The sequence below is a fragment of the Prunus avium genome, chromosome 1 (assembly GCF_965620075.1).
Source record: "Prunus avium chromosome 1, drPruAviu1.hap1.1, whole genome shotgun sequence".
In the NCBI taxonomy this organism is placed as follows: Eukaryota; Viridiplantae; Streptophyta; class Magnoliopsida; order Rosales; family Rosaceae; genus Prunus; species Prunus avium.
This window is the reverse complement of record NC_142284.1, coordinates 521,886-549,040: the sequence shown is the minus strand read 5'-3', so window position 1 is coordinate 549,040 and position 27,155 is coordinate 521,886. Positions and strand designations below refer to the sequence as shown.

Below are 27,155 nucleotides of genomic sequence, written 5' to 3'. Positions count from 1 at the left end.
AAATGGTAGTTAGAGCAGTTTTTCTATGACATGGGTAACCGCAAGTGCGTGATAACCACTTTTTGCCTTGCCGATCAACAGGTACTGTACATGCCAATTGATCGACGGTGCAAAAAATGGTTATCCGCAGTTATTGTACCATAGAAAACCTGTGGTATATAGAGCCCTCTTTCTTGGTAAGACTTGGTAAGAAGACAACCTTTTCAATTCAACTAACATTTTAACCGGTTTGCCAATAATTTCCACCTAAAATAGCCTCATAAGTCGTTGCTTCATTAAACCAATCAAACATTTCATATTTGGGATAACGTGTATAAGTTGCTTCTAACTGAGGTAAACTTTAACCATCACCTTATTACATGTAAAGGAAAAAGGAAAAAGAAAGGAGGGTGAATAAACAATAAAAAATATGAAATCAAATTAAATACATGATGATCTTCTGTGTTTAAAATTTATTCAGACTTTCTCTTCAGTTGATGAGATGAAGAGCCAGCAGACTTGAAACTGGGGATTTGAAGCAAAAATCAGCAAACTTTATTTCCAGATTTTAACGGATTTGTCGTGACTGGTAGAGGCGACCATTCCCGTGACTGGTGACTGTGCTAAAGCTGATATTACACCCTCATGAGCCTGAATGGTCATACACTTATTCTCAGCCATGTTCCAAAGCTCCAATGACTGCAAGCAAATTTAAAGGAAAAAGCAGCATTAGCATCCTAGAACATACATCAGAAAAAGAAAACTCAGTCTCAATGGTTTACAGAACGGATGTTCTCTCAAGTTGCATTTGGAAGAGGATAAGAAAGTCCACTCTATTTTACATAGCATTTGGCCAACAGATCACTATGGAATTGTTCTATTTCCATGTGATGTCTTGATGCAATAAATTGTGGCCAAACAACCTACAAGAGTTGATTTTTATTTCTAAGTGGCCACTGACCAGGCAGTTCTGAGAAAATAATATTCTAAATATTTCAAACGTAACAGAATTCGTGTGCAATCCAATTTTTCGTTTCACGTCACCAAAACGAAGCAAAGTTTACCTGGTAGCCTCCAATGACCAAGAGAGTGGAGTAGCTTGGATGGAAAACACAAGTTTGGAACATGTTTCCACTGGGACTGAGTTCATGAATGCACTCTCCAGAGGATAATGACCACACTCTGACAGATTCTTGACTGACAGAAGCCAAATAATCTCCATTTGTATCCCAGCAAAGAGAGTGTACCTCTGTGGAGTGACCCTGAGATTCAAAACATCGTGCTTTCAGATCAGTAATATATCAAAACATAACATACTTTTCAGACTTGATTGATTAATGAAACCTTTAAGTTTCATTGAAATTAACAATTGCCAATCATACCTGCAATGAATGTGTCTGCCTGTCACTCTCAGCATCAAATATAGACACAACATTTCCAGATGCAGCAGCAAGAAACTGTCCAATTCTCGGCTGGAATCTCACCTGTGCTGAGCCTCCCTGGATCATTAAATGACTGATATTTAGAACAGAAAATAAACAAAAATTAATCAAGAACTTCAAACAACTAAAGGAGAGTCCCAATACTAACCTTAGAAACGCGAGTGCAAGAATACTGATTGATATTCCAAAAGCGAATCTCATTGTTAGCATCACAGGAGCAGAAAAGGTCATTCTTCTTAGGATGGAAATCAAGTGACATTACATGCGAGGTATGCCCTGCATATGTCTGTAAAGAATAGTTTGGCTGCAAAAATGAACTCAACCTTTTAGAAACCCAAAATAATAAAACGGGTGGAACGGAATAAACTAAATATAAGTGCCCTTTATAAATGCGGACCAAAATCTTCACTGGTGATAAAGAAAAAGAAAGTCAGGAAATTCTTGATTACACATGTCAAATACAAGCACCTAATGCATACTATGTTCGGATATTCCAGCACATAAAATGGACCTGATGCCATTGATAACATACAAAATATACAGAAGTAGAAGCTATAAAATAATGAAAGCAGAAGTCAAAAGAGAGGTCAAATATCTCTCTCTGAAGGTAGATTATAATGACAATGCTGTAAAATATACAGTATCTTATATACCATATCATGTTTGAAAGTTCAAATAAGTGAAATCCATTCTTAGCATTCATGTTACACTTTAAATAACACCGATCATGCTTAGCTGACTATCCTGGGACATAAAGGGCCAAAACAATATATAAATCTAACAACTTTTAAACCTACGCCTTATCACACCATTACCTAAATTCCGTAGTATATTAAAAAAATCTTGAGTCTCCTCAAATTGAACTTTACAAACTAGCAAGATTGTCAGAATGCATGTCATCAATAAGACTATCCAGTTAGACAACCTCAAACATTATATTGTAACAAAACTATGATTCCTTTGAGAAAGAATAAGCATTCATGAACAAGCATAAAAAATTGAAGAAGTTGCCTTGCCAACTATTTTGAATAATTATTTCAGTCGGGGTCCAGATATTTAATTGAGAATAAATCAAAACCAGAGGAAGGGAAACCAAAAATTGTTTATGGAAAATGCATTTGGCAACATTAAAAATGAAACAGAAATGGAAGCACAGAATTTACTTCAGCAGCATCCCAAAGTCGCACAGTTGTGTCAAATGAAGAAGTTGCCAACTGAGTTGAATTTGGTCTAAATCGAACATCAGTAATTATCAAGGAGTGCTCCTCTGGTGTGCTTTCAGTTTGCAGTGTTTCCATATTCCAGACAACAACCTACTGACATGAAAAAACGAAAGAAAATCATTCACATCATTCCTTTTCTCATTAATATTGAAATTTGGATAACTTAGGATTGTTTGAATCAATTGAAGTCACTAATTTATTGAATTCCAAAGTAAAAGTTTCAGACCATCTCAAAATAGCATCAATCTAAAACCAGTTCTGTTACAATTATCAGATAAGAAGTACCTAAACCCAATTAGTAAATCAATTATGTAGCTTACAACAAGACTTCAACCTGGGCTCTACCCCTTCCCCATCCAACCCCAATGCCACCTGAGTTGGATCATGGGCATTTGATAAATCAACAATTGTTTTGCACCATTTCTTAAACCTTCTGATTATTTGATTGTGGATAAGGCAAAATCAAACAGGGTCAATTTGGGTTTGCGCAACTATAGCACCATGGAAGAATCAGGAACACCACAGATTCTCTACTCATATATATCAGTTCTCCTATGCGGACGTTCGGACGTTATTACTGTGCCGATGCCATTGTAAACAGGGAGAAAAGGAGGGAGGGGTAGTAGAAAATACATGGCATCCATACAGTAATAACTTCCAGACGTCCGCATAGGAGAAAATCTGTATACATATATATATATATATATATATACATGTATATGTGGGTTTTCTTTCCCAAATAATCCTGCCTTGATTGCACAGGTAGTTAAACCCACAATCAAAAGTGTTTTACCATTGATCTGCATTTTCTCCATAAGACATTATCACACACATCTTACTATGTAAAATGAATGCCTTGCCTCCAGTCGGAAATACTATGTGAAACTGGAAAAAGGCCATTCTGGGAGAACTTTATAAAATCGCAATCATACAGAGCCAGTGACAATGCATATACGCCAAAGCCATTTAACCATTTTGGTAAAGAGATCTTCAGGGATACAGCGAATTCTGGGATCGATCTATTTTTTCTTACATGCACCCCACTAATTCAGAGTTAACTTCAAATGTTATCACAAATATGGGGTGTAACAATCAGTAGAGATGCTTTGTTTTAGATAAATAATCAGGATGGCTTTCCCTGGAACTAATTCATAACATATTTCCTGAAGTATCTTCTGGACCAAAATAATACAAGTCAGTAGTAACTAGTAACAGCATCATTCATGTGAAGCATAAATGAATAAACACTTTACAACATTATAATATAGTAATACTAGGCAGACCAAATTTTTGTACCACATTTCAATACGACATAATGTGGCAAGTGATTTGTACAAGCAGCATCCAAAGAGAGAAAATCAATAATTGACATGGCATGTACGCATTATTTGCCACATGATCTGGTATTTCAATATGGTGCAAAAATGTGGTGTCCGTGTCTCTAGCATTATTGTTCACCCAGTATCTTTAGAAATTGTAATTCATTCCCTAGAGGGAATTATACCTTCTTGTCATGCCCAGCACTGGCCAACAGTTTTCCCTCTGAAGAGAAATGACAACAGACAACTTTGCTACTACTTTTACGTATTGAACCAACTTCACTGAAGGAAAAACCTGAGTTAAAGAGAAAAAGTCACTGCTGCAGTCAGTTTGATCAATTAACACTCTACTTAATAGCAGTAATCTTGGCTGCAATGAATTTAGCAAGATTGTCTCTTGGGTTTTGGCATAAAATAGTTTATTAGCAAGAAATATGGCAGCCAGCAATGAATTCAGGTTGACATCACCTGGAATAGACCATGAAGGAAGACTGCCCAGAAAGTACACGTTAGAAGGTCAACGAGGGAAGAAAAAAATCTCTACCACTAAATGGTACAATCTGCCAAGTAACAAAGAGTCTTGCTCTTGCGGTGCAGGATATTGATGCCCTGGAACCAAGAGGAGGTGGATGGTGATAATGCTGGGATAAAAAACACACATGGTCATAGGTTCCTTCTGTAATAAGGTTCCTGGGTTGCATGGACCCAAGTTGCCATGCATGATCCTAGTTTCAAGTTCAAGCTCTATGCTTTGGATGATGAAATGCACCTTGGCAACAAGGTGACGAAGGAGAAGCTGTTAGAGACAATTGACGGGTAGAAGAGCAGTCATGATTGCCATATTTTTAGGCTAATACCATTAGTTGTTTGGATATCATGAATCATGCATCTTTGACTATGCTATCAATGAAAATTTAACAAATTTAGGAAAAAAAACATTTTCAAACATGAAATCATCTATACCCTTTGAAGCTTCTGCAGAATGTGCAGGGTTCCGTTTCAATGTGCCAAAAAGATCCCTTCCATCTCCATCATCATGTGATAAAAAGGATTCCACATTATCTTCTAAGGAGCCAACATCTCCGAATTGTTCAATGTCATCCTGCAATTGAAAAAATGATTCAACAAAGACTTTTTAAATTTAGTGGGGAAAATCTGTCTCGAAACAAGCACAATTTGCTAGAGTGGTCCCATTAGCTAAATCAGGTAGCAGACACAGATTGGAGCCATTAATCTCAAGCACTCCAATTGGACACGATGTTAAAAGTATAGATAGTTATAACTTATAACGTATGCATGGATAATAAAATGGATATGTGGGGAAATGAGAACTTCGGAGATAAAATTTTGCAGTCAAACACAAAGTATAGCATATTTAAAGATATGAGATTCAAAAACCTCAGATGATAAGAAAATAGGTGTCTTGCTAGTAACTTTGTACACACAACACCTTTATCAATTCCACATCCATTGAAACATGGACCCAGCTAATAAACATAATCAAGTAATCAGGAGCATCAAATTTCCCTTTTCCATCCTTCACACATGATTTTAAATCAAGATATTATTGGAAAAGGTATGAAAGTAATTAGTAATTGCTTGTTCCAATTAAATGTCTACGGTGAAGATTATTGCTTTTTTTGATCCAAATTATTTTACTTGCAAGGAATGTCATGTCTTATGGAGTCCTGAGCATTCAGATTAACCCTCCTATCTGTAGATAACGAAGGTTAAATATCTAAATTTTACGTACCAGCTGGTTTGTGGAAGATGCAAGGCCACCAGTTCCATCTGCGCCATACATCATAATACTTTTCGGAACGGTACTGGCATTTGGCAAATTACCAGCCATAGAAACTCCGTCTCCAGGGGTATGGGTGGATGGCGTTGATGGTTGAGAGTTGGGTGAAGGACCAATTGTATTTCCTGTACCAGTACTGTTAGCAGCTCCAGAGGACGAAGGCCCTTTCCTCTTGCGGCTATTCTATTACATGATAAACGGCCATTAGTAATTAATCTAATATATATATGTTTAGTATAGTATCAATTTGGTTCATAGAAAAGCTCAGGCAGAATTAATATTCAAACATGTGTTCTCAATAAAAAATTTAGCTTATAGCAGTGAAGGGGAAATAAAGGACTTGACATCACTGTATCAACAAAAGGAAGCACAACCTGTTGTACTTGCTGAGGCTGCAAAGGATCTTGTTGTTGTTGAGAAGAAGAGTGTTGCAACTGTGACATGTTTATCTGATTGAAACACAGCAAAATTAAGAGAAACGTCATCATTATGTCTGTTTTAAACACACCAAAGGTTCTGGAAAAATCATCACAAAGAGTAGTTACTCTTAACCAACCATATGACTTATAAATCATTAGCCCTAGAGATGTTCTTTTATACACCTATACAAAGAAAACCCAAACCTTATGCAGCAGCAATCCTATATATTCAACATATGAGTGAATAGGATAACCTATAGAAAGATATGGCATTTATAATCAAGAAGAAGGACCAATCTTGGCAAGCTTGTGAATGACATCTTACCTTCGATGAAGTTGACTGCATAGGAGAACCTATAGATCCATTATTTGTGATTGGCTGACCATCTTTGGCATTTAAATTTCCCCTAGGAAATCCCCTCATATCTCCATAGATAGGTGAGCTACCAACATTTCCTTGTGCCTGAACCTGTGCTAAAAGCTGTTGTTGTTGCTGCGAGAGAAGCTGAAATTGAGTTGCACCTTGCAGAAAAGGCTTTTGAACTTGAGCACCTAAACCTGGCCGCATCTGGTCAATTCCCTGTATTGGCACATGCCTCAGTTAAAATCGTCGGACCAGTCATATTTACAACATGAAACCCTAAGACACATGAACTTCAGAATACAACTCACAGTTAAAGGCCAACCCTTCAACGGAAGACCACCAACTCCTGGGCTCAATCCTGTATTCCAAAGAAAGAAAAAATAAAAATAATTCTTTTAACAATAATTAGAAAATTTAATAGGAAATTTTAAAAATATGACTTCTCAGGCATCTCCACAAGCATATTGCATAGTGACCCAGTTTGACACAAACAAAAGAACATTACTGAACTCCTGGGCTCAACACTTACATCACCACACTGTTTCTAGATTGGATGTTTGAGCACCAAGGCATGCCAACTAAGGCGCTAGCCTAATATACAGTGCGATGAGGAACTGTCACCTGGCCCTGTAGGTACATTCATTTAATTTTACACGGAATAGCATTTTAACGTTTTCCTTCTTTGATTTTTTTTTTTTAATTTGGTTGCAGCGGGCATGGTCTATAACTGTAAACTCATTTTGAGCATAACTATATTTTTTTTCATCACAAAGTTTAGCTTTGACATAACAAATATGCAATAGCATAAAAGATAATCACACTTTAAGGTATAGGAGAGACATAAATAGAAAGGTCGTTCTCAAATTACAAGACATTTACCTAATAGAAAGGTCGAAATATTATTTAATCTGAATTATACCTCATAAAATGTAGATTGGTGTTAGGAATGATGTGGAAGGAAACAAAGAAAGTAGGAAAGTGAGCATAAACAAACATAACAAAATCAAGATGCTTTTAATCCTTCTCCTGTCTCGTAGACAACATAAAATTCTATGCCTCTATTTTGATTCTTAAATTCTTTTAAGAACCAGGAAGTCATACCTGCACTCCCCATTCCTGGTTTTGACTGCATCATTCCCTGCCCATAAATTGAAGAATCCATAGGCAAAGATCTCTGAGCAGTGCCCATGTTAACTTCACTCTTTATGTCCTACAGACAAGGAAGAAGCAAAGCTTTACTAAAATTAGAAAGAAGGAAAGGAAGAAAACAGTACAATTAGTGTTGTATAAGTAGTTACTGTGGTCTGTTGACTTCGAGCCTGGATTTGTTGTAATGCCGCATTAACACTGCCGGGGTTTCCTTGAACCATCTGACTGTATTAGCAAATACCAAGAAAAATAAACCACCAAAATAACTAAATATCAGAAAACTGTGAAAATATGATCTTCCAGTTGCTTACCCAGGATGGTTTGTTGATTTCAGAAGGGCCACTCTAGCATCAAGAAGTGGTTGGGATGTCTCTGAGTCAATTGGATTGGGGTGTTTCACACGTTCCTCATACATTTTTGCTGCCAGTGCACTAGCAGTAGATTGCCCGAGCATTCCTTCAGAGCTTATTGAATTTAATGGACCACCAAGAGGAGGATGATTAGGATCCCTTCGTTGCATCTGAGCTTGGCGCATTAGTTGCAACTGCTGCATTTGCAGCTGTTGCTGCTCTTTTGCTTTACTTTGTTGTGCCTGCAAATCAAGAAAATAGGAGTGCATAAAGAGGTCAGTTAAAACATCAGCATAAGTAGCACAATTAACCTAGCGGCCACATTTATAGCATTAAAATTGAAACAGTCACCTCTATATAAGCTGCCGCGGCCTCAGAATGTTTATCATTTGTCCTCGCAATAAAAATGTCCCAAAACACAGACCACCATTCAAAAAGAAACCCCCCGGGAGCATCAATGGCTGCATATTATATGTAATAATTAATTACAGTTAACTTGAAGTGAAGACAGTATTATTAGAGTCCCAATTCAATAAGCATGAAAAATTGCTACTCAAATTGATTGGAAGCGAGCAGCATAAACAATAGGAACATTCGAAACGGATCTAATCTAGCCCAATTCAACAAGTTGAATAGTATTACCAAAGTAACTATAAGCACAAAGAAGAAGCTAATAAATTCTTTGCTATTGTTTAGTGTCCATTACCTACTGGATCCGGTGCAACCTTCCCTTCATTCATGAAAGACTTAGCAGTGGCATGCAATTCTTTCTTCACTAAATAATCATAAATGTACACATCAAGCCTATAGACAAAGAAAATTAACCAAATTTAGCAAAAACCCACTAACAAATACATAATACATAATCAAAGCATGTAACAGTTCACTAATAAATAAATCACAGTATGTACATCTTATCTGCTTCCCAATTACTCTGCGCCATTGTGTGGGTGAAATTATACAAGGCAAACTGCCAAAAACAAAGAAAACCCAATTCAGCTTTGCAATCAAAATCCAAAATTTGCATTACCAAGAACATAATCGCAATTTAAAAAAGAAAAATTAACTTCTGGTTTCAAAAAATAAAAAACAATTGGCGAGATTGTTGAATTGTAACTGCATTGCAGTGACAGGACCAACCTGAGAAGAAGAAATTGTTGGATCAGAGGCTATGAGAGAAGGACGATCGTCGTTGATCAAGCATGCGCTGCTGACTCCACGAGCAAGCACACAATTTTGTAATAGCACACGAAAATTGAGGGAATTTAAAAACTCTTGTGTAATTGGGATTTGAGAATTTAAGCAAGAAGACGTGACACGACGAGTTAGGCTTTGTCAATTGTTTGTGATCACGAAGCACACGGAGTTCCTTCCAACACTTGGAAGTTTTACGCTGTAAATCAGAACAATTTGAACTTTAACCGAAGCTGATGAGCTTCTTTTCTCTCTGTTTTTTTTTTTTGGTTTTTTTGGTGTCAGTGAAGTCAATGAAGCGAGCTTCTTTAGCTTTCTCCAAACCTCAGCCTTGGAGCCCGAACCTGGGCCGCTTTGGTTTTGGGCTCTGTACGGTACAGTCGTGTATAATTCTAGCTTTTATTTTCTCTTGTTTTTATTTTGACGTATCACAAGGTGGTCAGGTAAAGAGTTAGGAAACGAAAGCGACCCAATCAAAGCCGTTTGGGAGCTGGAAATGGCAGTGACACATGTTGGATGGATCGGACATAAACGACTTTTGATTTCTTGTCTGCCTAAAATGCTAGAATATAAATAGGAATTGTACCCCTTTCCCTAATTATTCCGGAATGGAATGACTTCGTATCTCCATCTGGATCAAGGATAAATATCTTTGTCCATGGGCGCTAAGAGAATGGGCCTTTCAGAAGTAAAGAAAGTTTGGGAAAGAATTTTGAGGGATATTTGGGCTCACATGAGTGGCCTACTGCTATTGGAGATGCTCTTATAAAGAAGAAGAATAGGGAGGCGTGGGATGAGAATGATATTTTTTATTAAATTTTGTTGGGATGAAAAGCCTTCGTCAATTAATCGCCCAACTGTATCACAACAAGGCTTGTTACTCTAGTTGTGTGGTGTTGAAATCACAAGTTTGAGGTTAAGAGTTTGAGACTCCCCTTGGCACCAATTTTAGAATATTATGCATTTATGTTGATCGGTTCAATTCAAGTTGGACGGACGTGAATTCACCCATTCTAGAATTTTGAAACTATGAACCAAATTGGACGTCGATTTGCAAGTGAAATTTTAAATAAATAAACCAAACCAAATCAAGCCAATTAGTTTGGTTTGGTTGATTTTGCGATTCAATCGCCTAGTAGAAACATTGGTTGCTTAATATGTGTCAAGGTGCCCCATTTTGCCATGAAAATCCAAAGAGTTGGTGACCAAAAAAAAACATCTATTAACTTTTTAAATGAATTTTCATCTTATTGTTTAAATAGTTTTAATCATCTTTAATATTATGCTTTTTGTTATAGCTGAATTTATATAGATAAAAACATTATATTGGAATAAATAAACAACTAATACTATAAGCACATAAAAAGTACATAAAAACGTAGAAATCGATTTGAGTTTTAATAAGACGTAAGCAAAACATAATATACATCATGCGTAATCCCCCAATATCGCTTGAATGAGGAAAAAAACACATCATGCAGAAGATTGATTACTTGAAGGACAAGGTGCACCCAAACTTTGTGGATAATCATTTCGCAGAATAAGGGAAATTCAAAGAATTTTACAAGGCTGAGCTGTACTGGGATCCCTACGAGAAATGTCTTCACTAGTTTTAGTTCAACGGAAAAGGTCATTCACCTCATCTCGATAGACGTACATGCTTATTCCTTTGTTAATACTAGTTTCTTGATGCGTGTGTGTTAATACTAGTTATTACTAGCCTATGGATGAGTACATGCACATTCTTCTCTAAATGGTTCTCTATATGGATATGAGTACGCACTATTATATTCAAGTTTCAAGCATAAACTAAAATGCAATTTTCTAACAGTTCTACAAGCGTCATCCTTCTCTGTATAAAATTAAGATAAACTGTTAACATGAACATTGAAAGACTACTTCAGTACAGTATTTACAAATAATATTGGACTTAAAAGGTATGTTGTTACGTACCTACCATCAACTTCATATTCTATGTTGCATCTGATCACCAACTCATGAAACATGCAACAAAAAGGTCTCTGTGCACGCATGAAGCATATATCAAAATGACTTCCTACTTTATTCATAAACAAAGAAGAAACTATTGTACTAGTTATATATGTATATATAATTGTTGATATATAAACTCTTCAAACTGATTAGAAATTTACTGAATTATTTGATGCGATCAATTTCATAACTATCACAAATTTGTTTTTAAAAATGATATATGAGAGAGACAGAGGATCAGGTATGAAGATGTATGTTTGTGTCGCGCGCGTGAGAGAGAGAGAGAGAGAGAGAGAGAGAGAGAGAGAGAGAGAGAGAGAGAGAGAGAGAGAGAGTATGAAGGTATAATGATGGCGGGACATTGTTTGGTTGGTCCATTAATGGCACCACAAAACCCCTTTGAATTGAATCACACACTAGACTAGGTGCTACCACCTAAGAAGAAAAGAAATTGAATCTCCCCAGATCCAGATCAAGACCAAGACCACGGCTTTTTCAACTTGTTGGTTTTGGTTAATTTGACTCTCTCATCAATATAATATTATTGTCAGAGCAGAGAAGAAAAACAAAGGCATGAGAGTCAAAACCCTAATAAAATTCAGAGGGAAAGAGAAGAGAGTGGGTTTTCATTTCACGTCTGACTGAGCGTGTTGGAGTTGGACATGGAGGTAGAGGACAGTTGGCCAAATAAATTACTTGCCCAAAGACAGGTGAGCCTCATTACTCCATCCAAGCGTGACAGTTGGGTGACTACATATCGACCGACCTCTCTCTTAGCCTATTAACCTTCACTTCTCTTCTTTCACTATATAACACAACACAGCATGCTTTCGTTTTACTTGTGCACTACGAGTGTAAGAGAGAGCTTCATTTTGATCAAGTAGCTTCATTTTGGGCTAAGCAAATTATCAAATATGAGGGTCATTTTATCAGCTGGTTGTGTTGTGGTTGCTATCTTATGTGTTTTTCTTGTGAGTGGTTTGGTTGTGGCGGATGATGATGCTAAGGTGGTTAAGGATGATAAGCACTTATTTCCACATCCCCACCCACCTCTTTTTAAGGGAGGAGGTCTTGGGCATGGGATTTACAGGAAGGGGTTTAGGCATGGAAGGTTTGGTAGAGGTGGAGTTGGTGGAGGCATTGGCGGTGGGGGTGGTCTTGGTGGAGGCATTGGCGGTGGGGGTGGTCTTGGCGGAGGTGGAGGTCTAGGAGGTGGTGGTGGGCTTGGAGGTGGCGGAGGTGCAGGTGGTGGGTTAGGAGGTGGTGGTGGTCTAGGTGGGGGTGCAGGTGGTGGGTTAGGAGGTGGTGGTGGTCTAGGTGGGGGTGCAGGAGGTGGGTTAGGAGGTGGTGGTGGCCTTGGTGGGGGTGCAGGAGGTGGGTTAGGAGGTGGTGGTGGTCTAGGTGGAGGTGCAGGAGGTGGTGGTGGTGCTGGGGGTGGCTTAGGAGGAGGAGCTGGAGGTGGTTTAGGTGGAGGAGCTGGTGGAGGTTTAGGAGGAGGAGCTGGTGGTGGTGGCGGTTTAGGTGGTGGTGGTGGACTTGGTGGGGGTGGTGGAGCAGGTGGTGGACTTGGTGGCGGTGGTGGAGCAGGTGGTGGGTTTGGTGCTGGCGGTGGAGCCGGTGAAGGTGGTGGTCTTGGTGGAGGTGCTGGAGGAGGTGGCGGTCTTGGTGGTGGAGTGGGTGGTGGTGCAGGTGGAGGCTTTGGTGGAGGTGCAGGTGGTGGTGTTGGTGGGGGCGGAGGTCTTGGAGGAGGTGCTGGCGGTGGAGGTGGGTTTGGGGGTGGTGGTGGGGTAGGCAGTGGCGCTGGAGGAGGCTTTGGAGCTGGTGGAGGTGTTAGCAGTGGATTAGGCGGTGGTGGAGGAGGTGGATTTGGTGGAGGAGGTGGTTTTGGTGCTGGTGGTGGGGCTGGCTTTGGCGGTGGAGCTGGAATCGGGGCTGGCGGTGGCCACTAATTCAAGTGCAATCATGATATGAACATTAGTTTTCCGCTGCAACTTAATTTAGAGAAATGAATTAATTTCTAGCTATATATTATTTGCTTCGTATGTTCCTATCATGAATGTACGTAATGTGTTAATAGGAGGGGTACTATTAATTTGCAGCTTTAGTAATCAGTATTATTCTTTCATCTTATTATAATTAATTTCCTTCAATTTCTTAGTCCCAAAAAGCATAACCATGAAGCTTTTCAATGTGACTATGCTACTGCTTCTTCATGCTTATAAATATAGGATAAGAAATCCATCATTTTAAATTATAATTAAACTTTTGTTTGACTAATCTAAATTAATTTAAGAGTTCCATACTAAAATGTTTTTCTATAATAATTATCCAACACAACGTCGTCTCAATGATAGTGTCAATTGTGATTGTTTTCACATGCATAATTTAGTACTGCACCAGTCTAATACAGAAGAAGCAAAATTACCATTGATTGAAGAAATAAAATATTATGGCCAACCCCAACTCAACCAAGAAGTGTACTAATTAAATGCTTTATATATAAGTAGGATGATGCAGACGAAAAACTTATATTAAACAGAGAGATAGTATTGTTTTGCTATTTTCGGTCAATCACGCTATGTCAAGAGGAAAAATTATCACTTGTAGCATAATGTGATTGGTTGGAATAGCAAAACAATAATATTCTGGCTAATCATGCTATGACAAGTGAAAAAGTTATTATATGTGTCATTGGCCGGGATAGCAAAACAGTGTTATTCTGTTGCTCAAAAGTGTTTCTCGTGGGTCTGGCTGGGTGCATGTGGTGATCAATGTAAAAGGCCCCAGTTGAGAAATGACTACAGAATGCTATAGTTATTATCTACTGTGTGCATCAATGCATGTGGTGATCTATATTAATTTAAAATCATTTTGAACAAGCCCGGCATCTCTTTAACTCTATTTCATTTTCTGAGGTACTTAATGTTCCCAAAGCTTTTCTTTTGCCACCATGAGCTGGTTGAGCTAATTTATTAGCTTCACACAAATCAATAAAATATGCTAGTTGACACTTACTCAAATTCATGTTATCATCTGATCTCTCTAGGCAAGAAAATGAAAGATATGGGAGAGCCTTCTTCAAATAGGATAATATCAATCGATAACTAGATAAACTAGATCAAAGTAATTAGGAAAGTTTTGTGACAAGGAGAGAGCAGGCCCACTCTGTCCTATATGAATTCTCCCATGCATAAGTAATCATTTACTTGGAAGGGCGATTCGAACTCTGTACAAAGGAGTGGGTACACTACCCTGTCATTTTCACAAAGAACATATCTGTGTAGTGGTCATATTTATGTGAGGACTGTGTAAGAACATGATGCCCAATATATAGCTCACCTTCTGAATGAAAATAAGATTAAAGTATCCTAAGTAATTAGTACCGACCCTTAGCATATATTTCATAACCAATTATTTTATCAAAACTGAAAAAAATGCATACATATATAGTCTATAGAACTGACATATTGGGAGAAACTACGAAGTAAAAGAAGCGAGCATATCCCTGGCATCGTGTGGTTAATTAAGATTTAAGTGACTCAGAGTTAGCACTATAAATCATAAACGTTTTCATCGATGAGAGAACTAGAAATCTCTGTTGCATTGTGGCGGATCCAAGATTCTCGGTCCAAGGCCCTTATTCAAGGGGTCACAGTGTAAAAGTGTCGAAATTATTTTTATAGAAAAAATAACACTAAAAAGCATAAAGATAGTGCATTTATTCAATTCTCCAAAAATTAAGATATCAGTACGACACATATACGAAAATTAAAATAATATATTTATAAATTTTTATAAATTATTATTGTACTTAGACTAAAAGGTTAAAAGGGTTTTATTAATAAACATTTGGGCTAGGGCCAAACTTATACATGGCCCATACTTTTTAAAAAAACCTACAACTAGTGAAACGATGAGATTTTACTTAATAACATAAATTAAATTAAAGACGGTTGCCAAAAAACAAAAGTAACAAAATTAATTTTATATTTTTAAAAAGTATAGCCGCGCGGCCATACTATTAGAATATTCTTTTTAATTACAGAAATTAAGAAGTTTAGTCGGCATAGGTATATGCCGGCAAATATATGTCGGATTAGACCTCTCCAAACGAAATTTCATTGGGACAAGTCTAATACAGCAAATTTCACCGGGATAAATATGTGCCGACGAAATTTCGGCTGGAGAGGTGTTTTTGTTTGTTTTAAAATTTTAAAAATATTAAATTAGTTTCTTAATTTATTTTTTTTGGCCAACTTCTTTAATTTATGAGAGCGAAACCTAAATCGTAAAGCACTAGGTCGAGTTACGTGGTTATCCAAGCCTAGTCGAGTCCTAAGTGCCCCACTGTAGTTTTACACTTAGGGTTCGAGGCTTGTGAATGGTTATGGAACAAGTTCAGAAGCTATGGTTTTTGGTTCGACACTTGGATTTAGGGTTTGGAGACTAAAATTCCATTTTTAGAATACTAAAATAATTTTCTAGAATTTTTAAATAATTGAAACTATTTTTAAAATAATTTTAAACTCCACAAAATTATTTAAGATAATTAAATATAATTAAATAGTATTTATTAAGTAATTTTTATGAAATTAACTGGCTATACTCCATAAATATAATATGTAAACGGTATAGTACTCCAAAATAAAATATTTAGAATATTTTATAAGTACAGCCGTGCGGCTATACTCCGAAAATATAATATCTTAACAGTAGAGCCGAACGGCTATACCCCAAAAAAAGAATATTTTAAAGTATAGCCGCCCGGCTATACCCCAAAGTTTTGTTGGCATAGATCAGACATCTCCTGATGAAAGTTACCTCTGCCGACGAAATTTCGTTGGGAGAGGTTTTTTTTTTATTTATAAAAAATTTAAATTTTACAAATATAAAATTAGTTTCTTTACTTTTGTTTTTTGGCCAACTTCTTTAATTTAATATAGGTGATTAAGTAATATCTTAGCCTTTTTAAATCACTTTAATTAGTAATTATGTATTAATTATTATTAAGGAATTTATTAAATCAGTAAAATATTTAAATATTCACTAAAGAAACAATAATTAAAATATAATAACTAATTAAAGTAATTAAAAAAGACTAAGATTTTACTTAATTACATAAATTATATTAAAGAAGGTTGCCATAAAACAAAAGTAAAGAAACTAATTTTATACTTTTGAAGCAAAAATAAAAATATGGATTTATAGTGTCATATTTCCTTAAATATATTCGAATATTTAAACAATATTGCTAAGATATTATGAAATCATTATTAAGTAATTTATGAAATCATTATAATATTTAAATATTAACTAAAAAATAATAATTAAAATATAATTACTAATTAAAGTAATTAAAAAGGGCTAAGATCTTACTTAATTACATATATTAAAATAGTTGGCAAAAAAAGAGAGTAAAGAAACTAATTTTATATTTCAAATAAAATGAAAAATCCTCTCCCGACGAAAGATTTTGTCAGCACAGACCTACGCTAGCAAACATTGGCCAGCATAGGTCTATGATATTACTAATTAAAGTAATTAAAAAAATGCTAAGATATTACTTAATTACATATTATTAAACTAAAGAAGTTGGCAAAAAAAGAGAGTAAAGAAACTAATCCGGCAATATCAACTAAAGAAAGTACTGCCATATATAATTTTGATACAATCACAAAACTAACCAGGCTTTGAATCAAATATTTAGTTATAAACTTATTTGTTATAAACATATAGGGCACAGATTGTTCAGCATAACTATCACATATCCGTCAGTGGGGTATAACTCAGTTGGGTGAGCTTTTTCACCATCTATGTAGGCAGAAGTTCAAAACCCCTAGACACACCCAATAAATATTTTTGTAAACCCCCTCCCCCAATCGCTTGTACTAAAAAAAAAAACTATCACAAATATCCAAAAACAAGTTTGAACTAGAGGCAGTGCACCCCTATGATCATGATTGTCTTTTCACTGATGTGCTTCACGCGAGGATAGCTCAGGGTTGAAAGAAAACTTTCAGCTTAATCATCCCTCATTTAAAGATTTGCTCTCATTATGACATAGCACAGTACGAGGCAATTACTTACATCAATTAAGGACAAATGTGGAATTAATTTACTGAGTAATTAGTGGGATGACAAATTGTTTGGCTACTAGAAACTTTGAAAAGTCTCAAGCGTAAACAAGATAGTTCAAAAATTGTTGTGGTTGACTCGCTATTTGGTTTGAGGTGTTTTATGTGACCTGTAGCAACTTGGTCCAAGTTTTGGAGCACCTAACCGACTAGTTCAGATTTGACGCAGTTTAGCGATTGGTCGTTATAGCTAGCCAACCAGTCAGTTGTTCGGTTTCTTGTTTAATTTTGGATAGTGTTTTACCTATTTCTTTAATGTTTTAGTTTCCTACTTCGGATAGAATAGTAACATAAGTCCTATGTACTATAAATAGGATTTTAGGATGGTTGTGAAAACATAACAATGTACATGTATAGAGAATTTCTATGTTAATTAATGATGTACTTATTGTATGAAGAATGCACGCATCTTTTTTAGGGTTATTCGACAAAGTATTTCAACGATTGGAACCGTCTATGTTTCAAGTCATCCTTTAAGGATTATTCATGTAAAATCATTAGTTGCTTAGTCATCTAAAATGTGCAAAAAAATCCAATTCGTTAGACAAAATTAAAAGGAGGAAAATATGGATGATAAAATGGTTAAACAATTTCAAATTTATCTAATTTTTTACATGGATAATATCTTAAAAGAGAACTTAAAAACTGAAAGGTTATGATCATTAGATTAATTAGAGAGCCCATAAAAAAGATGTCCTTATTTTAATTACAATAAAGAACATTTTTAATGGAGAAAACCTATGTATATTTACATACATGTATATCTGAGCTCAAATTTCTGAGAAAAGAAAGAAGGAGATTAACTGCTTACTGTACAGAGCCAAAGAAAAAAGGACTGAAAGGAAAGGATAATCCATAATACATGTCTGACATATATAAGGGAATAGTGTTGCTGACCAAAAAGATAACATGAGAGGGAATAAATGAGGATGCATAATATATATAATGTATAGATCACCAGCTGCAGGGACCATGGAGGTTGTGATAAGTCTTCATTTTTGTTGTTTTTGGTTTCCTCTTTGTCTGAATTGCTTTCTTACTTGTTCGATTCAGGATTTGGACCACTTGGGACTTCATGTGCAGACGCTTCAAATTGTTGATTATTCTTGACACTCTTCTTAGCCTGTTTTGGATGCAAGTCCATGGAAGATTGGAGGAGCTGTGTAGCTGTTGAAGATGATGAGCCAGCCGCCATGGTTAACGACTTTGAATTATTAAACTCTGACGGTGTAGGACGAGCAAAGTGAGGAACAACAAGCAGCAAGAGAAGCCCAATATGAAATAGCAACAGAGATAATGGTGATCTTGTTAAGATTAAGAGTTGAGGAACTGATTTTCCAGATTTTGCCATAAAATTTGAACCGATACGATAGCAATTAATCCACCCCCCACCAATCAAGAGGAGATCAATATCCATGCATGAACAGCTGCACCACCAGGTATAGGAAGCAAATTAGGGAAGGAAACAGCAGGAAAAAATGGTGACTTTATATAGAAGTGATGAATAGGTCATTTGGGAATGGATAAAGCAAGCAAGCTTTGAATTTAGGGGTCACTTTGTCTACTTGACTTCATGCTATGAATGTATGTATATATACAATGAGGAAATTATATATGCTATATATTTTATGTTCTGAAATACCATTAGTGCCCCTTCTCATTGCAGCAAACTTCAATTAATTAGCGAAAACTCCAGCTCTATCCAATTAAACTTTTTTTTACTGTTGAAGGTCATGATAGTGCAATAATTTCAAAACTTCAACTGCTATTCAATCTAGCTAATCTGGTCGAAAAGGAAAAAAGAATCTGGAAAAGAAAGCAGGCCATAATTGAACAATCAAGGTCATGAGGATGAAAGTGCAACAGAGTCGTGGCTTTTCTTGAATGGCTGCTTGTGCAAGAAATCTCTCTTTATTCATTAAAGAATTTAATTTGGTAATCTGTGAATTGCCTTTTTTTAACTTCTGAAAGAAAAATGAAACAAGACAGAGAAAGCAAAGCAGGACGTCCTCAATCAGTATACTGCTTTTCTGTGCTTGTGAAAAAATCTGTAGGGCTTTGTCTCCATGATCCGATGCGTATAGGTCCCCACTTACCTTTAAACTTTGCTCTAGACTGAAAAGGGGTCATTCTTCGTACGTAAAGTTAACATTTATCTCTCTTTCTTTTTTCCTTCTTTTTCATCACCGCAAGCTTTTTGACTTGTGCATCGCAATTGAAAAGGACCTTACTTTCATTTTCATGCATGCGTGCTAGTAAATGCTTTATATATATTCATTGTCTATATGTGCATGGCCTAATGCCTGTTGGCAGCTTGTTATTCCTTTGAAACTTATAACTATGTTTACGTCTAATTAACACTTTCTTGTTTGTTACTGACCCAACTCACGTCTGCTTTTTTGTTAGTCAAATTAACTATGTATCTTATTGTTGTATCAAAACATGAATATTTTTTTTGCTTTGGGTTAAGCCAAAGTGTGATAATACTAGATATGGCTTCCTTACAATTCTTTGATAATGGCTCCTTTATGGAAGATGATTGCCCAAGAAATGACTTGATTTTCTTTGGTGTTCTTTTTTACTTTTATCGCTTTCTTCTTTTGTCTGCGGGATACAATGGCGTGCCAATGGAGGGGTCTTGTCTGTTTTGAAATATAGAGAAAAGGTTATAAAGGCAATTGAATAATTAAGCGCTAAAGTACATGCATGGCGATGGCGGAGCATTTTTATCTACCTTACTGAAATCGTTTCACACAATGAATGATGCCTTGCTACTACAATACAATCACAAAAATGAAGTCATGAAAATAATATTTTAGTCCACACAAATAATATTTAGTTCCAACTAGTTTGAACCATTAACGTAGATATGCATGGAAAAATGAACTAGCTAGGTATTTATAATATATGCGATTTGTTAAGTCGAGGCATGCCATGTGTTATCATGCTATGCCATGCACTATCATGCTATGTCACGTACAAGAGAGATGTGTGCAAATCTTGCTTAATAGAGGGGCCGACACACACACACACTGTTGAAAAACATAAAAGAAATGCTGGGTAAATTACTCAAATGGTCCCCAAACTTGTACGCGATTTACATTTTGGGGCCTGAATTAAATTTTTCGTTCAAATGGTCCATCAACTCTATATTAATTACTCAAATGGTCCCACCGTCTAATTTTCTGTTAGATTTAACCAAATTTTAGGGTAAATACGACTTTTCATAATTAACAAATAAAATAGGGTTAAAATAAATACAAAATTAGAAAATAATTGAAGAAAAAGAGAAAAAAAATCATGAGACCCAAACCCCCTCCCTTCGATTTCTTCTCCCCCATTCCTCAGACTTCTCCAATTGCTGCGTTTGTAAAAGATGGTTTGTCAATGGACTTCAACCATCCAGCCCAACAATTAATGTCCAAAATAATACTAACAAAGGTCTGAAGGAGGATGGAGAAGGTTGCTGAAGAGACGCAGAGACGCAGAGGAAGAGAAAAGCTCCTGAGGAGGTGAAGGTTGCTGAAGAAATTGCTCGCCTTTTTGGTGAAGTGAGTGGTGGGAGTGTTGGCTTTGGTATTGATGGCATAAATCCCCAAAACTCTCGCAGCAATTTCTGCATCTTGGCCGAAGACCCGGTACTTGTACTTGGAGGGTGAGAAATTGACAGTTACAGTGATTTTGGGAGGTGGGGTTGGCGGGTGATGGGGTGGGGAGGAGGGTGGTGGGTGGTTGTCTCTCAACAACAAAGGGAAATCAAGAGGGAGGGGGAGAGGGTCTGGGTAGTTGTTGAGTTGGGGTTCTGGGTTCGTTGGGAGGGGGTTTGTGGAAGATTTTTTTTCTTTTCTTTTTCTGTAGTTGCTGGCTTGGGTGGAGGGTGGTTGTTGGATGGGTTTGGGTGGAGAGTGGTTATGGGATGGGTTTGGGGGTTGGAGCCTGAGGGTGGTGGCCATGGGGGAAGAGAGAGAGAGAGAGAGAGAGAGAGAGAGTTTTTATTTGATTTTTCAGTATTTATTTATTTTTAACGTACGAAATGACCAATTTGTCCTCATATTTAACAGCAACATTGACAGAATGTAACGGTGGGACCATTTGAGTAATTAATATAGAGTTGATGGACCATTTGAATGAAAAATTTAATTCATGCCCCAAAATGTAAATCGCGTACAAATTTGGGGACCATTTGAGTAATTAACCCAAGAAATGCTACCCTTAGATTTTGCATTTTATGGGAGTAAGGCACTATATATTTAGTGTTACGAATTCTAATAGTTTTTGTTTTCAGGATCAGACTATATGTTTCTTGGAACATAATATTGACTCAACTAATAAACTAGTTGAATTGATTTTAGTTGGTACAATATGTATATAATATATATGTATTTTCTTGAATTAGTTTTTCTTGTTTTTTGTATTGATTAAATTTATTATATACAATCATAAATTAAGGGCTGGAACAGTTTTGAGAAGGAATAATGGAATTTAAAGTTTCGATTGTGTTATCACCTTTATGAGCTAATGCGCATCCATTTCTTCACTTTCATGTCTTTCTTTTTTTATATATAGCTGCGAGGCTATACTCGGGTTTTCATTTATAAAAAATAGTATACCCGCAGGGCTATACTTGTTTTCACACGGGGGCGCCTAGCCGCTAGGTGGGTTTTTTTATTAATAATATAGCCGCAGCGCTATATTCGGGTTTTTTTTGTTTTTTGTTTTTAAAGTATAGCTACGCAGCTATATTACGATTTTTCTCATATACACACGTTGGGCCTTTTTTACTAAATAGTATAGCCGCGCGGCTATACCTGTTTCCACACGCGTGCGTACGGGCTCTAGCGGGTCCTTCTTTTAATTACAAATAGTATAGCCGGGCGGCTATACTCGGGTTATTTTTTCTTTTAAAAATCGTATAGCCGCGCGTTTCCCAGACAAAAATGACTGATATTTAGTAGAGAAAATAAACAAAAATTAATCATGAACTTGAAACAACTAAAGGAGATTACCAATACTAACCTTAGAAACGCGAGTGCAAGAATACCGATTGATATTCCAAAAGCGAATTTCATTGTTAGCATAACAGGAGCAGAAAAGGTCATTCTTCTTAGGATGGAAATCAAGTGACATTACATGCGACGTATGCCCTGCATATGTCTGTAAAGAATAATTTGCCTGCCAAAATGAACTCAAACCCTTTAGAAACCCAAAATAATAAAATGGGTGGACCAAAATCTTCACTGGCGATAAAGAAAAAGAAAGTCAGGAAATTCTTGATTACACATGTCAAATACAAGCACCTAATGCATACTATTTTCGGATATTCCAGCACATAAAATGAACCTGATGCAATTGATAACATACAAAATACACAGAAGTAGAAGCTATAAAATAATCAAAGCAGAAGTCAAAAGAGAGGTCATAATCCTGTTAGACAACCTCAAATAATATTGCAACGAAACTATGATTCCCTTGAGAGAGAATAAGCATTCATGAACAAGCATAAAAAAATGAAGATTTTGCCAACTATTTTGAATAATTATTTCAGTCGGGGTCCAGATATTTAATTGAGAATAAATCAAAACCAGAGGAAGGGAAACCAAAAATTGTTTATGGAAAATGCATTTGGCAACATTAAAAATGAAACAGAAATGGAAGCACAGAATTTACTTGGTGCTTCATTCTGCCCTCTGGTGTGCTCCTCTGGTGTGCTTTCAGTTTGCAGTGTTTCCATTTTCCAGACAACAACCTACTGACATGAAAAAACGAAAGAAAATCATTCACATCATTCCTTTTCTCATTAATATTGAAATTTGGATAGCTTAGGATTATCTAGTTGTTTGAATCAATTGAAGTCACTAATTTATTGAATTCCAAAGTAAAAGTTTCAGACCATCTCAAAATAGCATCAAGAAGTACCTAAACCCAATCAGTAAATCAATTACTTAGCTTACAACAAGACTTGAACCTGGGCTCTACCCCTTCCCCATCCAACCCCAATGCCACCTGAGTTGGATAATGGGCATTTGATAAATCAACAATTGTTTTGCACCATTTCTTAAACCTTATGATTATTTGATTGTGGATAAGGCAAAATCAAACAGGGTCAATTTGAGTTTGCGCAACTATAGCACCATGGAAGAATCAGGAACACCACAGATTCTCTACTCATATATATCAGTTCTCCTATGCGGATGTTCGGACGTTATTACTGTGCCGATGCCATTGTAAACAGGGAGGAAAGGAGGGAGGGGTAGTAGAAAATACATGGCATCCGTACAGTAATAACTTCTGGACTTCCGCATAGGGGAAAATCTGTATACATACGTACATACATATATATATATATATATATATATATATATATATATATATATATATATATATTGGTGTTAGGAATGATGTGGAAGGAAACAAAGAAAGTAGGAAAGTGAGCATAAACCAACAGAACAAAATCAAGATGCTTTTAATCCTTCTCCTGTCTGGTAGACAACATAAAATTCTATGCCTCTATTTTGATTCTTAAATTCTTTTAAGAACCAGGAAGTCACACCTGCATTCCCCATTCCTGGTTTTGACTGCATCATTCCCTGCCCATAAATTGAAGAATCCATAGGCAAAGATCTCTGAGCAGTGCCCATGTTAACTTCACTCTTTATGTCCTACAGACAAGGAAGAACCAAAGCATTACTAAATTTAGAAAGAAGGAAAGGAAGAAAACAGTACAATTGGTGGATTAACACTACCGGGGTTCCCTTGAACCATCTGACTGTATTAGCAAATAACCAAGAAAAATAAACTGCCAAAATAACTAAATATCAGAAAACTGTGAAAATATGATCTTCCAGTTGCTTACCCAGGATGGTTTGTTGATTTCAGAAGGGCCACTCTAGCATCAAGGACTGGTTGGGATGTCTCTGAGTCAATCGGATTGGGGTGTTTCATGCGTTCCTCGTAGTGTAACCGCGGCTATACTCCTTGTTGACACGTTGGTCCCTTTTTTTAAAACTAAATAGTATAGCCGCGCGGCTATACGGGGGTATTTTTTTTACTTTTAAAAAATAGTACCGCCGATCGGCTTTACTGTCGTTTTTTTTTAAAAAAACTGGTATAGCCGCGCGGCTATACGCGACTACTTTTTTTATAAAAAAAGAGTATAGCCGCGCGGCTATAATTGTTTTCACACATGGTGGCTATGGGCTAGGCGGGTTTTTTTGGGGATAAATAGTCGGGTTATTTTTTTAAAAATAGTATAGCCGACCGGCTATACTCAGGTTATTTTTTAAAAAAGATAGTATAGCCGCCCGGCTATACGTGTTTCACACCTGGGCACTTAACCGCTAGGCGGGTATTTTTTTTATTTTTTATTTTTTATTTTAAAAATAGTATAGCTGTACGCTATACGCGAGTTAATTTTTTTTAAAGCTGCGCAGCTATACTATTTTTGACATGTTGGTCCTTTTTTTTCCACTAAATAGTATAGCCGCGCGGCGATACTGGGATACTTTTTTATTTTTTAAAAATAGTATAGCAATGCGGCTTGACTATGGTTATTTTTATAAAAAAATAGTATAGCTGCGTGTTTTCACAATTGGCAGATAATGCATGCCGTAGTGCATGACCATGTTGGTAAACTTAGTGTCACCTTAAAAGAACACACGATTTCACTATAATCATTTTCTCAAGATAATTTTGGCGGCTTTTATTCCTCACACATCAAATAAGAAAACTTGATTTTATGGGATTTTAGTATGAAGTATATATTGACTTAATGAGCCATCATTTTTAGCCTAAATCGTATTTTGCACTAAAGCCGATTTTTCATATTTTGATTTGGTGAGAATTTGATTTTCTAGTATTTTTGTTTGAATCCAAATGGGGGGTACTTCTTTATTTACAATGGAGTAATATAAAAATAAATAAAAGTAAAATGACAAAGACATTTACTTAAATGTTGAAAATGGAAATAAGGTAATTTGTACACTGCCACTGACTGGGCTAATATTGAAAATAAGTTAAATATATAAGTTTTTTTTTTTCCTTAAAAAACCATACTGGGCTACAGTTGTACACTGCCACTGACTGGGCTAATATTGAAAATAAGTTACTGCTCCCAAGTTCTACTTGTGCAAAATAAATCGAATCAAAACTTGAACATGAAAACTAATCAAATAAGTATATACAATATGAACACATACATACCATATCATGTGAAACCAGTCCAATTAGTAGCCTAGTTGAGTCGATGCTTGAATTCCAAGAAACTTCCTTTTGAATCCTAGAACAAAAATTAATAGAGGTTGAAGTTTGAAATTTAAAACTTATTCAAGTAACACTAAATACAGTTTAAGTAATTTACCTTGTTTCAATGCCATACATGGCACAATCAAGAGGTAACATGTCTTCAGTGTTCCTTAGCCAACTTCTTGTTAAGGAACATGAATGACATGCTACCTCTCGATTGTGCATACAGCAGCATGGAGCCGTGCAATGCATAATGGCTCCAATGGTTCCAACGAACATGACATGGAATGGCTCCAATGGTTTCCATACAGACATGCACCCCCTCCAGCCAGTTATTTACTTAAACTCATTCAAGTAAATAACTGAATGAGTTTAAAATGAATAGAGGTTGAAGTTTGAAATTTAAAACTTATTCAAGTAACACTAAATAGAGTTTAAGTAATTTACCTTGCTTCAATGCCATACAGTGCACAATCGAAAGGTAGAATGTCTTTAGTGTTCCTTAGCCAACTTGTTGTTAAGGAACATGAAGGACATGCTACCTCTCGATTGTGCATACAATAGCATGGCATGGAGCCGAGCAATGCATAATGGGTCCAATGGTTCCAACGACGACATATGGCATGGTATGGCTCCAATGGTTTCCATACAGACATGCACCCCTTCCAGTCAATTATTTACTTAAACTCATTCAAGTAAATAACTGAATGAGTTTAAAGTTAATAGAGGTTGAAGTTTGAAATTTAAAACTTATTCAAGTAACACTAAATAGAGTTTAAGTAATTTACCTTGTTTCAATGCCATACAATGCACAATCGACAGATAGCATGTCTTTTGTGTTCCTTAGACAACTTCTTGTTAAGGAACATGAAGGACATGCTACCTCTCTATTGTGCATATAGCAACATGGCATGGAGCCGAGCAATGCGTAATGGATCCATTGGTTCCAATGACAGCATGGCATGGAATGGCTCCAATGGTTTCTATACAGATATGCACCCCCTCCAGCCAATTATTACATATCTCTGTCTTCACCATGCCATGCTTAGCCGTCTCTTTCTTTGTTTCAGGTTCATACTGCATTATATCACCACACCAATTATCAGAAATTGTTGAGTAAGATAGACTCTCTCTCTCTCTCTCTAGTGGCTAGCTGGTCTCTCTTTTGAGATAGAGGACAGGTCCACCTGGCGAATGTTTGTCGGGAAAGAACATAATTCGCCGGGACAGGTCTATCTCGTCGAAAATTAGTTAGGAAAGAACAAGATTCGTTGGGAGGAATGTCCATCTCGGTGAAACTGTTTTTTTTTTCTTTATGTATGCAGATATCTTAGTGCCAATGAGGTATAGCTTAGTGGAAAATGGCCTTGACTTGCAGACCAGAGGTCTCAAATTTGAACCCTTATGACATCTTAGTAGTGTGTGTGTGTGAGAAACCCCTCTCCTGTGTACTAAAAAAGATATCTTCGTCAATTCATATATAATCTTGTTTATTGTTATTTCTCTTTCAATTTGAAAAGGTACATTCAAATCCTCTCACTTTTCTCA

General features: G+C 36.4%; 2 protein-coding genes and 1 pseudogene across 2 annotated transcripts; 2 read left to right on the top strand and 1 right to left on the bottom strand.

Moving 5' to 3' along the window:
* Positions 1-252: 252 nt before the first annotated feature.
* LOC110746624 (transcriptional corepressor LEUNIG_HOMOLOG) lies at positions 253-9,520 on the bottom strand. The gene is made up of 18 exons (XM_088246507.1): positions 9,187-9,520; positions 8,958-9,016; positions 8,753-8,850; positions 8,398-8,507; positions 8,008-8,288; positions 7,846-7,921; positions 7,649-7,757; positions 6,856-6,905; positions 6,509-6,763; positions 6,139-6,213; positions 5,717-5,947; positions 4,927-5,065; positions 4,149-4,258; positions 2,585-2,734; positions 1,570-1,725; positions 1,362-1,478; positions 1,044-1,241; positions 253-678 (listed from the first exon to the last, which is right to left on the bottom strand). The coding sequence occupies exons 2-18, from the start codon at positions 8,987-8,989 to the stop codon at positions 535-537; spliced, it is 2,331 nt and encodes a 776-aa protein (XP_088102633.1). The 5' UTR covers positions 8,990-9,016; positions 9,187-9,520; the 3' UTR covers positions 253-534.
* On the top strand, positions 4,344-4,783 carry LOC148297095 (uncharacterized; annotated as a pseudogene).
* A 2,251-nt stretch (positions 9,521-11,771) lies between the features above and the next one.
* LOC110759164 (uncharacterized) lies at positions 11,772-13,382 on the top strand. Its single transcript, XM_088254242.1, has one exon. The coding sequence runs from the start codon at positions 12,147-12,149 to the stop codon at positions 13,179-13,181; it is 1,035 nt and encodes a 344-aa protein (XP_088110368.1). The 5' UTR covers positions 11,772-12,146; the 3' UTR covers positions 13,182-13,382.
* Positions 13,383-27,155: the final 13,773 nt, after the last annotated feature.

Coding starts and splice junctions, on each gene's coding strand:
- LOC110746624 (XM_088246507.1), bottom strand. CDS start 8,989: ATGGCGCAGAGTAATTGGGAAGCAGATAAGAT. Junction 6,214..6,508: donor TGCAGTCAACTTCATCGAAG/GTAAGATGTCAT, acceptor TGTTTCAATCAG/ATAAACATGTCACAGTTGCA. Junction 5,066..5,716: donor CATCTTCCACAAACCAGCTG/GTACGTAAAATT, acceptor TTTCAATTGCAG/GATGACATTGAACAATTCGG.
- LOC110759164 (XM_088254242.1), top strand. CDS start 12,147: ATGAGGGTCATTTTATCAGCTGGTTGTGTTGTGGTTGCTATCTTATGT.